The sequence below is a fragment of the Myotis lucifugus genome, unplaced genomic scaffold (assembly GCF_000147115.1).
Source record: "Myotis lucifugus unplaced genomic scaffold, Myoluc2.0 scaffold_338, whole genome shotgun sequence".
In the NCBI taxonomy this organism is placed as follows: domain Eukaryota; kingdom Metazoa; phylum Chordata; class Mammalia; order Chiroptera; family Vespertilionidae; genus Myotis; species Myotis lucifugus.
This window is the reverse complement of record NW_005871386.1, coordinates 1,016,406-1,026,823: the sequence shown is the minus strand read 5'-3', so window position 1 is coordinate 1,026,823 and position 10,418 is coordinate 1,016,406. Positions and strand designations below refer to the sequence as shown.

Here is a 10,418-nt window from a genome sequence, read left to right as displayed (position 1 = left end):
GTGTGTGTGTGTGTGTGCAGGGGGGTGGGGAGCAGCACAAACCACTGAGGAAATGGGGAGTCAGCAGCTTCTGCCGGAAGGAGTGGGGGCTGCGGAGGGGAGAGAAGGGAAAGGAAGAAAAGGAGGAGCTTCTTGGCCGGGGAAGTCACCTAAGAGGCCTCCCTCTGAGCCCCCCGGGAAGCCCACCGTGGGGCCCGGGCGCCCCAGCTGCGGAACTGGCACGAGGAGAAGGGCCTCTGCCCTCGCCATTGGGTTGTACACAGTCCTGTGTGAGGCCCATCCAGGAAACAGGCACCGAGCAGTGCAGTGACAGGCCAAGCCCACGCAGCAAAGGGCACGCGGGGAAGGAACCGAATCCAACCCGAGGCACCGAAGCCTGTGTCCCTGCTCCAAGCTGGACAGTGGCAGCGGCCATCGCTGGGCCGTGCCATCGAGGTAGGGTCTCCTCCCCGCCTGCAAGCTGGTTTGTGATGACGCTGAAAATAAGACAGTGTGCTAAGCACCCGGCACCTGCCAGCTCCCTGCTTAGTCCCAGGAGAGAAAAGAAAAAGACACCCCCACCCAGACCGGCCCAGGACACCCCATCCCGCCCCCCACTCTTTGTGTGTCACTGACCCCTTCTCCGTGTCCAGGGAGGGCTCCCAGGAGGGAACGTTTGTCCAGAGCTTCAGCTTCCCGGGGCAGGACCGAGCCCTGGGAGCCCTTCTGCAGCCCTGTTTTCTCAAAACCCAACCTGCTGCTCTGCCCAGGCCTTGCTGGGCATCAGCTGTGCGGGGAAGCGGGAATCCGACCCCTGGCGCTGGGCCTGGTCTCCATGGCAGCCGCGGATTTATTACAGGGGCCTCCACCCAGCTTGGCGGACTTAGGACTTGAAGCCGGGAGGAAGGAAACCAAGAAAGCAGTCCTGGGAGCAGGGAGCTCAGGGGTGCAGCGGAGGCCCCGAGATGGTAAGCGAGGGTGTGTGTCACCTGCTGGGCTTGGGGGGCGGGTAGGGGAGATGTGGGGGGGAGTTCATGGAGCAACCTCCTGACTGTTTCCTCTGTCTGCTGCAGGCCAAGTTTCTTTCCCAGGACCAAATTAATGGTAGGTTGGGTTTGCTCTTTAATTAGCAACTCACAGAGAAATATGGGTCTCATTAAGCAATTTGCTCTGCTCAGTTTGTGTTGGTGGGAAAAAGGTGCCAGGGGGGGATGTGGGCCCACCCACAGGCAAGAGGCCGCTGCTGCTGCTGCGGGGAGGCCCTGCTGGGTGGAGGTGGGGTAGGCGCACAGGTAGAAAGGTTGGGGCTAGTCTCTCCGTGTGAGTTACAAGGGGGGAGGGAGGGAAAGGGGCCGGAGAGAGAAACACAACTAACTGCCTGGGGCCGGGAGCCCAACAAGAGGAGGGCGTTGTACTTGGCCGAGGCAGAGCAAGGAGCCCAGGTCTGCACTCCCACCCAGCACCCTTCTCTCTGGGCCTCAGTCTCCCCACCTGTAAGGTGGGAGGTCAGCCTCGGTGGTCTCTGAGGTCCCTCCACCTGACATCAAGCCTGGTTTTGGGGTGTGGAGCACTGCATCCCCTGAGTCCGCAAGCAGGCTTCCGTTTCCACAGGCCAAGGGAAGAGTTGGGTTACACAGAGCTCAGGGCCCAGACCTAGCTCAGGGAGGCCCAGCATAGCTCAGGTTGGGTCTGCGGGCCCTGGGTGGGCTCAGGGTTAGCTGGGTAGGGATTCCAGAGTTCTGAGTGCCCAGAGCTTGGTCTAGAGCAGTGATGGCGAACCTTTTGAGCTTGGCGTGTCAGCATTTTGAAAAACCCTAACTAAACTCTGGTGCCATGTCACATACAGAAATTTTTTGATATTTGCAACCATAGTAAAACAAAGACTTATATTTTTGATATTTATTTTATATATTTAAATGCCATTTAACAACGAAAAGTCAACCAAAAAAATGAGTTCGCCATCACTGGTCTAGAGGACGAGTGGGTGGGTAAATGGGTTGCAGGCTCCAGGTGGGCACCTCCCCGTAGACCTCGTCACAGTCTCACCCCCAGAGGAGGCCAGATCAAGGAGTTCTAAATCACAAGGCCCAGGGCAGGGCCTCTCATGCCCAGGTCTCAAGGCAAGACTGAGTGGAGTCTCGCTCAGCCTACGTCCCCCACCCACCTGTGGTTCTGAGGCTCGCCGACCCTCCCTCTGGGGCCTCTGAAGTTCCAGAAGGAAGGGCAAACTTCCCTTTGTATCCCAGTGTCTGACACCAAGAAAGTGGCCACTAATGTTTAATGAATGAATGACAGACTGGACAGAGGTAGCCTGCTGCAGGGGGAAGAACAGGAACCTTGGAGGCCTGGGCTCCTACCACCTCTGAGCCTCAGTTTTCTCATCTGTGAAGTGGGGATAATGATGCCACACCAGGCTGCTGTGAGCAACAGAGAGGATAATGTCAGTCATGCACCTGACAGGGGCCTGGTGCAGCCTGGGTAGCACCCAGACCTGTGCTGGGGCCAGCTTGCTCTAGCCAGCATGAGCTTTAGAAATTTTGTAAACTTGTTGTTAAAATCAGCCATCTATCTATAATAATAAAAGCATAATATGCTAATTAGACCAGAGGTCCTTCTGGATGAAGCTGGGGCTGCAAGGGAAGCCCGGGTCCCGGGTGCCAGAGGGAAGCCAGTACCGGCAGCAGCGGGAAGGAAGGCCTACTCTTATACAAATTTCGTGCATTGGCCCTCTAGTATATATATAAAAGCCTAAGCAACCATTAAGACTGAATGACCAAATGACCGGAACAACCAGTTGACCAGTCACTATGACATGCACTGACCACCAGGGGGCAGACGCTCAAGCCAACCTCCCATGGCCCCTCCCCCAGGCCCCGATCAGGGGAGGGGGGAGTCAGCAGGCCAACGTCCCAGGGTCCCTCCCCCTGGCCAGCCGGCCCCCCCCGATAGGCCTCGTTTGCCAGCCAGGCCGAGGGACCCTACCAGTGCACAAATTCATGCACTGGGCCTCTAGTTATTAAATAATGTAAGATCAAATAATGTTCCAACCCCTGCATTTGTGGAGAAAAAAAAACACCTTAAAAGATGACCCTATTGCAATCAGTAGTGCTGAAGATTTGAAAGAGGTTTGAGTTTAATGAGTGTAATTTGTACAGGGTAAGAACTAGTTTAATAGTAGATCACTCATCAGATTGAATAATAGCACATTCATTGGGAAGAGTTGCATCACTGGCATGCACCTCACTTGTCAAGTCAGAGTCCCCACCCCCTCTCCCACCCCCACCCCCCAGGCAGAGGCTCCACCCATGGCAGTCCCACCCCCAGTTCTGGAGTCAGAATCTCTGTGGGAGGGCCCAGGGGTGTTCCTCCAGAGCTGGGAGCTGGGGACAGAGAGGCAAGTGGGGGCCCTGGTCCGCTGGGCTACGAGACTGGGCAACAGAGGCCTGAGCTCCTGAGGCCATTTCGTCTCCATTAAGGGAGGAAGGGTTGGAAGAGAGCTGCCAGCGGGTTTAGTCAGAGCTGAGAAAACATCCTGAGCCCCTCCCCCCAAGTCTCTCGGAGCAGGGCCAGGGCTGGGGTCAGAGGGCAGCTTGAGAGTTGAGCCTGGAGGCGGGATCTGGAGCAGTGGACTCAGAAGTGCCCATAATTGTAATAATTGTCACCCCACGTGAGAGCCACTGTGGGCCAGGACTTCCGGGGGGATTTCTGGTCGGCTCAGTAACCCAGGGCATTGTAGTTCCCCTTTCCCCATGAGTTGTCTTTGCAAAGTCCCCGGGGTGTCTGGATGCCCTGCTGTGGGCTCCTTGTCTCCCTGGACTGGCCCTAGAGGGCGGGACAGCTTCCCAGCGGTTTGGGTCAGTTGTGGGAGGGAGAAAAGGGGGAGCAGAGGAAGGGGAAGGAAGGGAGGAGAAAGGGGGTCGGAAAGGAGAGCAAAGGAGCAGGAGGAAGGAGAGAGGGAGGGGACAGAATTGCCAGATAAAATACAGGACACTCAGTTAAATTTAAGGTCAGAGAAACAACAAATACCTTTTATTTATTTATTTATTGACTTATTTATTTTTAAGACATTCATATATATATATATGTTTTTATTTATTTTATGTTTTTATTTATTTTAAAGAAAGAGGAAAGGAGAAGGATAGAGAGATAGAAACATAGATGAGAAAGAACATCAATCAGCTGCCTCCTGCAGGCCCCCTACTGAGGATCGAGCCCACAACCCAGGCATGTGCCCTGACCAGGAATGGAACTAGTGACCTCTTGGTTTATGGGTTGATGCTCAACCACTGAACCACACCAGCCAGGCAAGATATACTTTTTTAGTATAAGTGTATCCCGTGCAAAAATTTGGTACGTACTTATACTAAAAATGTGTTCATTATTCATTGGAAGTTCAATTGAACTTGGCAGTCCTGTACTTTTACTTGTGATGGGAAGGGGGACAGAGGGAGTGGACACAAGGAGGGGGAGGGAAAAGAAAGGGGAGGAGGGAAGAGAGGTGTGTGTGGGGGGGGGGGGGGGCGGTGAAGGAGTGCTCCTGACTCCCCCTCCTGGCTGTGCACAGAGTACAAGGAATGCTTCTCCCTGTATGACAAGCAGCAGCGGGGGAAGATAAAAGCCACGGACCTCTTGGTGGTGATGAGGTGCCTGGGGGCCAGCCCGACACCAGGGGAGGTGCAGCGGCACCTGCAGACTCATAAGATAGGTGAGTGGGCTGGGCTGGTGGGTGGGCCTGGAGCCCTGCAGCTGTGGTCCTTGGGAAGAGCCCACCGTGGGTACAGATGGTGGATGTGAGAACAGGTCAGAGGTCAGACATGCCGGCGGTAGCAGAGGTCTCCAGCCGGGAGCTGTGGAGGCATTTGGCCAGGTGTGCTGTGCATCACTCGGGTTCCTTGAACCCTCAGCTCACAGAGCGGCCTGGGACGTAAGCTTTCCGCCAAGGTTCCAAACTCTGCAGGAAGTGTAACAGTGACCCCCAAGTCGCTTTGCCAGAACAGTTTTATTTCTGTGTCCATGTCATGTGCTCAGCACAACCCACCCATGGAGAAGGCGCTGTTTCACAGGCAAATACCAGGGTTCGGAGCCCTGGGGGCCTTGCCCACGTGCTCGGGCCAATGGCAGAATCAGAGTTGGAGCCAATTCTTCTGATTGCAGACCAACCTTCTATGCAGCACCGGGAGGAAGAAGGTAGACGGGAACCCGGCCAGAACATTGCCAAGTGGTTCTCTAGGCACTGGGATTATGGATGATTTTCATTCCCTTTATTGTTGTTTCCTGTATTTTTTTACAAGGGGGGCATATAGGACTTTTATAACCAGACGCAAACAAGTTGGGTTTGGGTTTTTTAAGAAACAAGAGGGTGTCAGAGGCTGGGGTGGCTGTTTGCCTTGGTAGCTGGACACTCAGGAAGGAAAGACTGGCCCAGAGAAAGGGCGTGGCCTGGAAAGATCACTTGATCCGGAGCCACCTGAACCTCAGTTTCCTCATCTCTCAGGTGGGTCCCCACCAACTGCCTGGGTTACCCCAAGGTCCCATCAGAGCGTGACTGCAGCAGCGCTGGGCGGCCAGGCTGGGCCAGGGCGGCCTCTGGAGGCCGAGATCCCAGTGACGGGCGCTCAGTGACTGCAGTCCGTTTCCACCGCCCAGGGGTGGCGTTTTCCTTTGGTTACTGTCTCCAAACAGGAAGTTGTGGTCAGGGGAAGTTCCAATTTCCTGCAGTTGTACCCCGGCCAGGCCAGGGCCCAGGCCCCCACACATGCTCAGAGGAGGGGCCTGGGCTGGGGAGCTGGGGTGGTTGCAGTGAGGGGAAAGGCAAGCAACCAGCCCTGGTGGGACTGGGCTTGAGGCCCCGGTGGGGTCACCCGTCCATCTCTGTGGGTGTGCAGTGGCGGCTGCTGAAGGGGGGTGGACGTAGATGAATGCCCTCCAGTTCAGGGCACCAGAGCAGCACCCGGAAGGGAGCAGAGGAGGTGGGCTCCGTCCTGGTCCTGCCACTGCCCCCTCAGAACTCCTGTCTCCCTGGTGGGCACAATGGACAGATGATACCCACAGGCTCCGAGGAATGTTGGGAGGAGTCAGGGAGGCATATCCGAGGTGGGACCTCAGGAGAGGGCCTGTGTCCTCACCGCCACCACTGCCACCACAGGGCTCTTCCTGAGTCCCTGGAGCCGGCCAGGAGGGCTCGGGCAGGAGGCAGGTGGCGAGCCTTTTCCTCCCTGCTCACTCTGCTGTGCTTGGGGGTTTCCTAGACAGAAATGGAGAGCTGGATTTCTCTACTTTCCTGACCATTATGCACATGCAAATAAAACAAGAGGACCCAAAGAAGGAAATTCTCTTGGCCATGTTGATGGCGGACAAGGAGAAGAAAGGCTACATCATGGCATCGGAGCTGCGGTCGAAACTCATGAAACTGGGGGAGAAGCTCACCCACAAGGAAGGTAACGGCCTGGTTCCCTCTTTCCCTACAGCAGGAGAGGATTGGGGAGTTGGGGGGAGGACACCAAAGCCCGATCCGTGGCACCAGGATGGTGCGGACACTGCATGTCATGCATGCCCCACGCGGCTGTGACGAGATGGCAAGAAGGGTGAGCGCTGGCCTGGAGCCCAAGGAAGAGCTAGGGGACCTGGGGTAACGGGAGAAATCTAACAGGGCGAAGAGACGGCCTGGGGAAACCGAGGTGAGAGCTACCTGGGCCTCACCCTGAATGGAAGCTTTCACTGTGGGTCTTTATTTAGAGCTATGACACCCCTGGGAACACTAGTGACCCCCGTACTGACAAAGACACAGGTGATTGAGTGGCTTGCGGTAGCAGAGCTGGGAGTTGCACGTAGGTCACAGACACTCCCTCTCCCTCCCCCACTTCCCTACCCTCTGCCCATCTGAGGCTTTTCTTTCCCACAGCTGTTTTCTGAAGTTGCTGCTCTGGCCAGGTGTCCAAACTGAGATGCTACTTTAAAAAATTTTTTTTAAACATTTTTTTATTGATTTCAGAGAGAGGAAGGGAGAGGGAGAGAAAGATAGAAACATCAATGATGGCCCTAGATGGTTTGGCTCAGCGGATTAGAGTGTCTGCGGACTGAAAGGTCCTAGGTTCGATTCCTCTCTCTCTCTCCTCCCTTCCTCTCTTTTAAAAAAGAGAGAGAGAGAGAGAGAGAGAGAGAGAGAAATCAATGATGAGAGAGAATCATTGATTGGCTGCCTCTTGCACGCCCCATACTGGGGATCAAGCCCGCAACCCAGGTATGTGCCCTGACTGGGAATTGAACTGTGACCTCCTGGTTCATAGGTCGATGCTCAACCACTGAGCCATGCTGGCTGGGCCTGAGATGCTGCTTTGTTCCCTCTCCTCAGGACGCCAACAGCTCTAACAGCTCTTCCCAAGGGGTGTCCGTGGTGGCCTTTGCTGGGACTGCTGGTCACAGGACCCCATGAGAGGCCTTTGGCTCGGACCTTCCAGCAGCCCGGCGTGCCTTCCTGCCTCAGAGCAGGACAAGGGGCCCGGGTCTTCTGGGAAAGCCCTTTGCATGTGGTTAAGGGCGACCCCAATGCTGGGCCATTTGCCAGTGCTCTTCCTGCCTGCCCGCTAGCCCCTGGGTCTGGCCACAGCTGCCATTTAGAGTCACCACCCAGAGTCCACACCACCAGCCCCAGAAGCTGGGGTTTCTGCTCATGCTGCTGGGACACAGTGGGCGGAGGAAATAGGCCTCAATAATGTGGGGCCTTTGGTTAAATCACAACAAACCAGGAGCGGTTGCAAGGTTGTGGTTGGAATTAGATTTGAATCCTGGCTCCTCCTCGTCCTGGAGGACCTCAATGGGTTTCTTTCTTTTTTAAAAAAAATATGTTTTTATTGATTTTAGAGAGAAAAGGAGAGGGAGAGAGGGAGGGAGAGAGAGAGAGAGAGAGAGAGAGAGAGAGAGAGAGAGGAAGAGAGAGAAACATCAATGATGAGAGAGAATAATCGATCGCTGCCTCTGGCATGCCCCCCACTGGAGATCGAGCCTGCAATCCAGGCATGTGCCCTGACCAGGACTCGAACCATGACCTCTGGTTCATAGGTCAAACCTCAACCTCTGAACCACACTGGCCGGGCTCCCAACAGGTTTCTTAACCTCGCTCACCCTCCTCAGTTTCCTTGTTGGGAAATGAGGTTACAATAGACAATCCCTCAGGTCCTCCCAAGAGCTAACATTCTATAAAGCGGGCTGCTTAGATTTTATCTGCAGGCACAAAGGCTCAGCGCACAGCATTTAAACATAGCGCTACAGAAGGCAGACTCCTTCAGGCTGGCGCTGTCCCAACCCGTCTTTCATTGTGGCTGTTCGAACCGAGTGGGGGAAACATGGGCTCGCCCTCCCTCTCAGGCTCGGACTCCGCTCGGCCTTTTATGTCCAGGTGGAGGCTGGCAGAGAGGGCCAGCCGGGCCTTCACTCTTAGGGTTCACGATCTCTGTCTAAAGTAATACGCCGGGCCCCAAACGCATACACGTTTCTCATTCGATTAACCAGTCAAGAAACATTTCAAAGAAGATGGCAATGTGCTCCCCACAAGCTGAGAGGCCAATTTCCCTTCCTTTGGCTGAGGGAGACGGGAGAAATGATACCAGAAGTAGGAATCTGTAACTCTGGGTGATTGAAAGAAAATTAATTATACCAAGAAGCATCCTGGAGCAGCCAAGGCTGTCAGGGAGGTCTCCTTTTTAAGGCCTGGGATAGGCTGGCGCCAGCATCCTGGTCCTTTCTGGGTTCACAGTGAATGGCATGCCACCCAGCAGGCAGCCCAGCACTGGACAGGAGGATGCTCAGTGGTTGGCTCTGAGCTGGTGTTGGACCTGTCCGCTGGGATGGTTTGAACCATGAAGATAACTTAATGTGCTTCACATTCTAAAAACACTCGGCACCACGGGCGGCTCCGGCGCGGAGCACAGTAATTACACCTTAGAGGGGGCTAAGCAGAGGGTCACAGGGTGTTTTCTAACTGTCCAGAATGATATGGCGGGATGTCTAGAGCTGAGGAAGCTGACACAGGGCAGTGAGAGAGTTGGGTCAGGATTTTTTCAAAGAGCCAACGGTAGATTGGCTCTGAGAGGCCTCTGTGGAGACATATAAGCTGAAATGGCCTTTTTTTAAAAATATGGAACGCTTCACGAATTTGCATGTCATCCTTGCGCAGGGGCCGTGCTAATCTCTGTATTGTTCCAATTTTAGTATATGTGCTGCCGAAGCGAGCACTGAAATGGTCCTTCTTGCCGAGATCTGGGACAAGCTAGTATGTTGAGCAAGGAATCCAGAACCAGAAGAAACAAGTAAATGAAGCGATATTTTTGGAGCAGCGTCATAGAGAGCAATGGCAGTTTTGTGCCCTTTCAGCTTTAGACACAGTTGAATTTATCTTCTCTCATGCGGTTCCTTTCCCCAAAACACAAACTTTTAAAAAAAGAGGTGATGGTGGCAGACACCACTTGTCACCAAGTCCTCTCTCGGGGTGGGGCAGGCCATCTTGGAAGGGAAGGCAGGCTGGCCAGGACAGGCCAAAGCCTGGGCCACGGTGGCCCAGGATGGAGCTGCCAAGGGGGCCTGATCAGCTGGGAAGCTGGGAGGGTGAGCTGTGGGAGGGAAAACCTATGCCAAAGATTTCTGGAAATATAGGTACAAGAAATATAGGGCGTTTTATTTCAAAACAAACAAAGAACATAAGGTGGCTTGGCTTCAGTGAAATCCGATGAACTCAGAGTTGTATCAGTGGTCTTCAAGTGGGGGGAGGCGGGCGGAGTTTGTCCTGGTCTGTTCGCTGTCTGATTTCTGGGTCTATGTGAATAGTCAACTGGACACTCAGGGAAAACCTCCGGGGAGCCCCGACCCCCAAGAACTTTGTCCTGTAACATAGCAGTAAAGCTGAACTGAAAATTTAATGTGATTTATTGCAGTGGATGATCTTTTCAGAGAAGCAAATATTGAACCAAATGGCAAAGTGAAGTATGATGAATTCATCCAGAAGATCGCCATTCCTGTGCCGGACTACTGAATGGAGAGAATGCAAGAGAGCACCCCCTGGGCCTGAAAACCAGACGGATGAATTTTTAGAAAGAAAAGCGTTCCTTTCACTCTAGGGAGACAGCACAGCGGCATGATGCTCCCTGACTGTAGCAGAGGATAACGTATCAATGAAAATAAATGATTTCGGCCATGGTATTAGCATGTCCTTAATAAAAGATTTTTATTAATTTTAATAACTGCCATTAGTCTCGCCCTTTACAGCTTGGAAAGAGCCTCTGGTTTGGAGATGGGCCTGGTTCCAGTCCTGACTCTGCCATTTCCCAGCTGTCTGACTTTGGACCAATCATTTCACCGCTCAGAGCCTCAGGATCGTCACTCGTTAGATTCCTTTTTTTCTTTTTAATATATTTTTATTGATTTCAGAGAGGAAAGGAGAGGGAGGG

The 10,418-nt window shown here is 53.9% G+C and overlaps 1 protein-coding gene and 1 non-coding gene across 2 annotated transcripts; one reads left to right on the top strand and one right to left on the bottom strand.

The window, feature by feature from the left end:
* The first annotated feature begins 478 nt into the window (after positions 1-478).
* On the top strand, positions 479-10,208 carry CALML4 (calmodulin like 4). The gene is given in 6 exon segments (XM_006101069.3): positions 479-921; positions 923-947; positions 1,053-1,083; positions 4,544-4,684; positions 6,228-6,416; positions 9,906-10,208. Coding segments are annotated over 6 exon segments (591 nt in total). The 5' UTR covers positions 479-814; the 3' UTR covers positions 10,004-10,208.
* On the bottom strand, positions 9,107-9,210 carry LOC111828360. The gene has a single exon (XR_002832201.1). It is a non-coding gene; the product is annotated as a U6 spliceosomal RNA (small nuclear RNA).
* Positions 10,209-10,418: the final 210 nt, after the last annotated feature.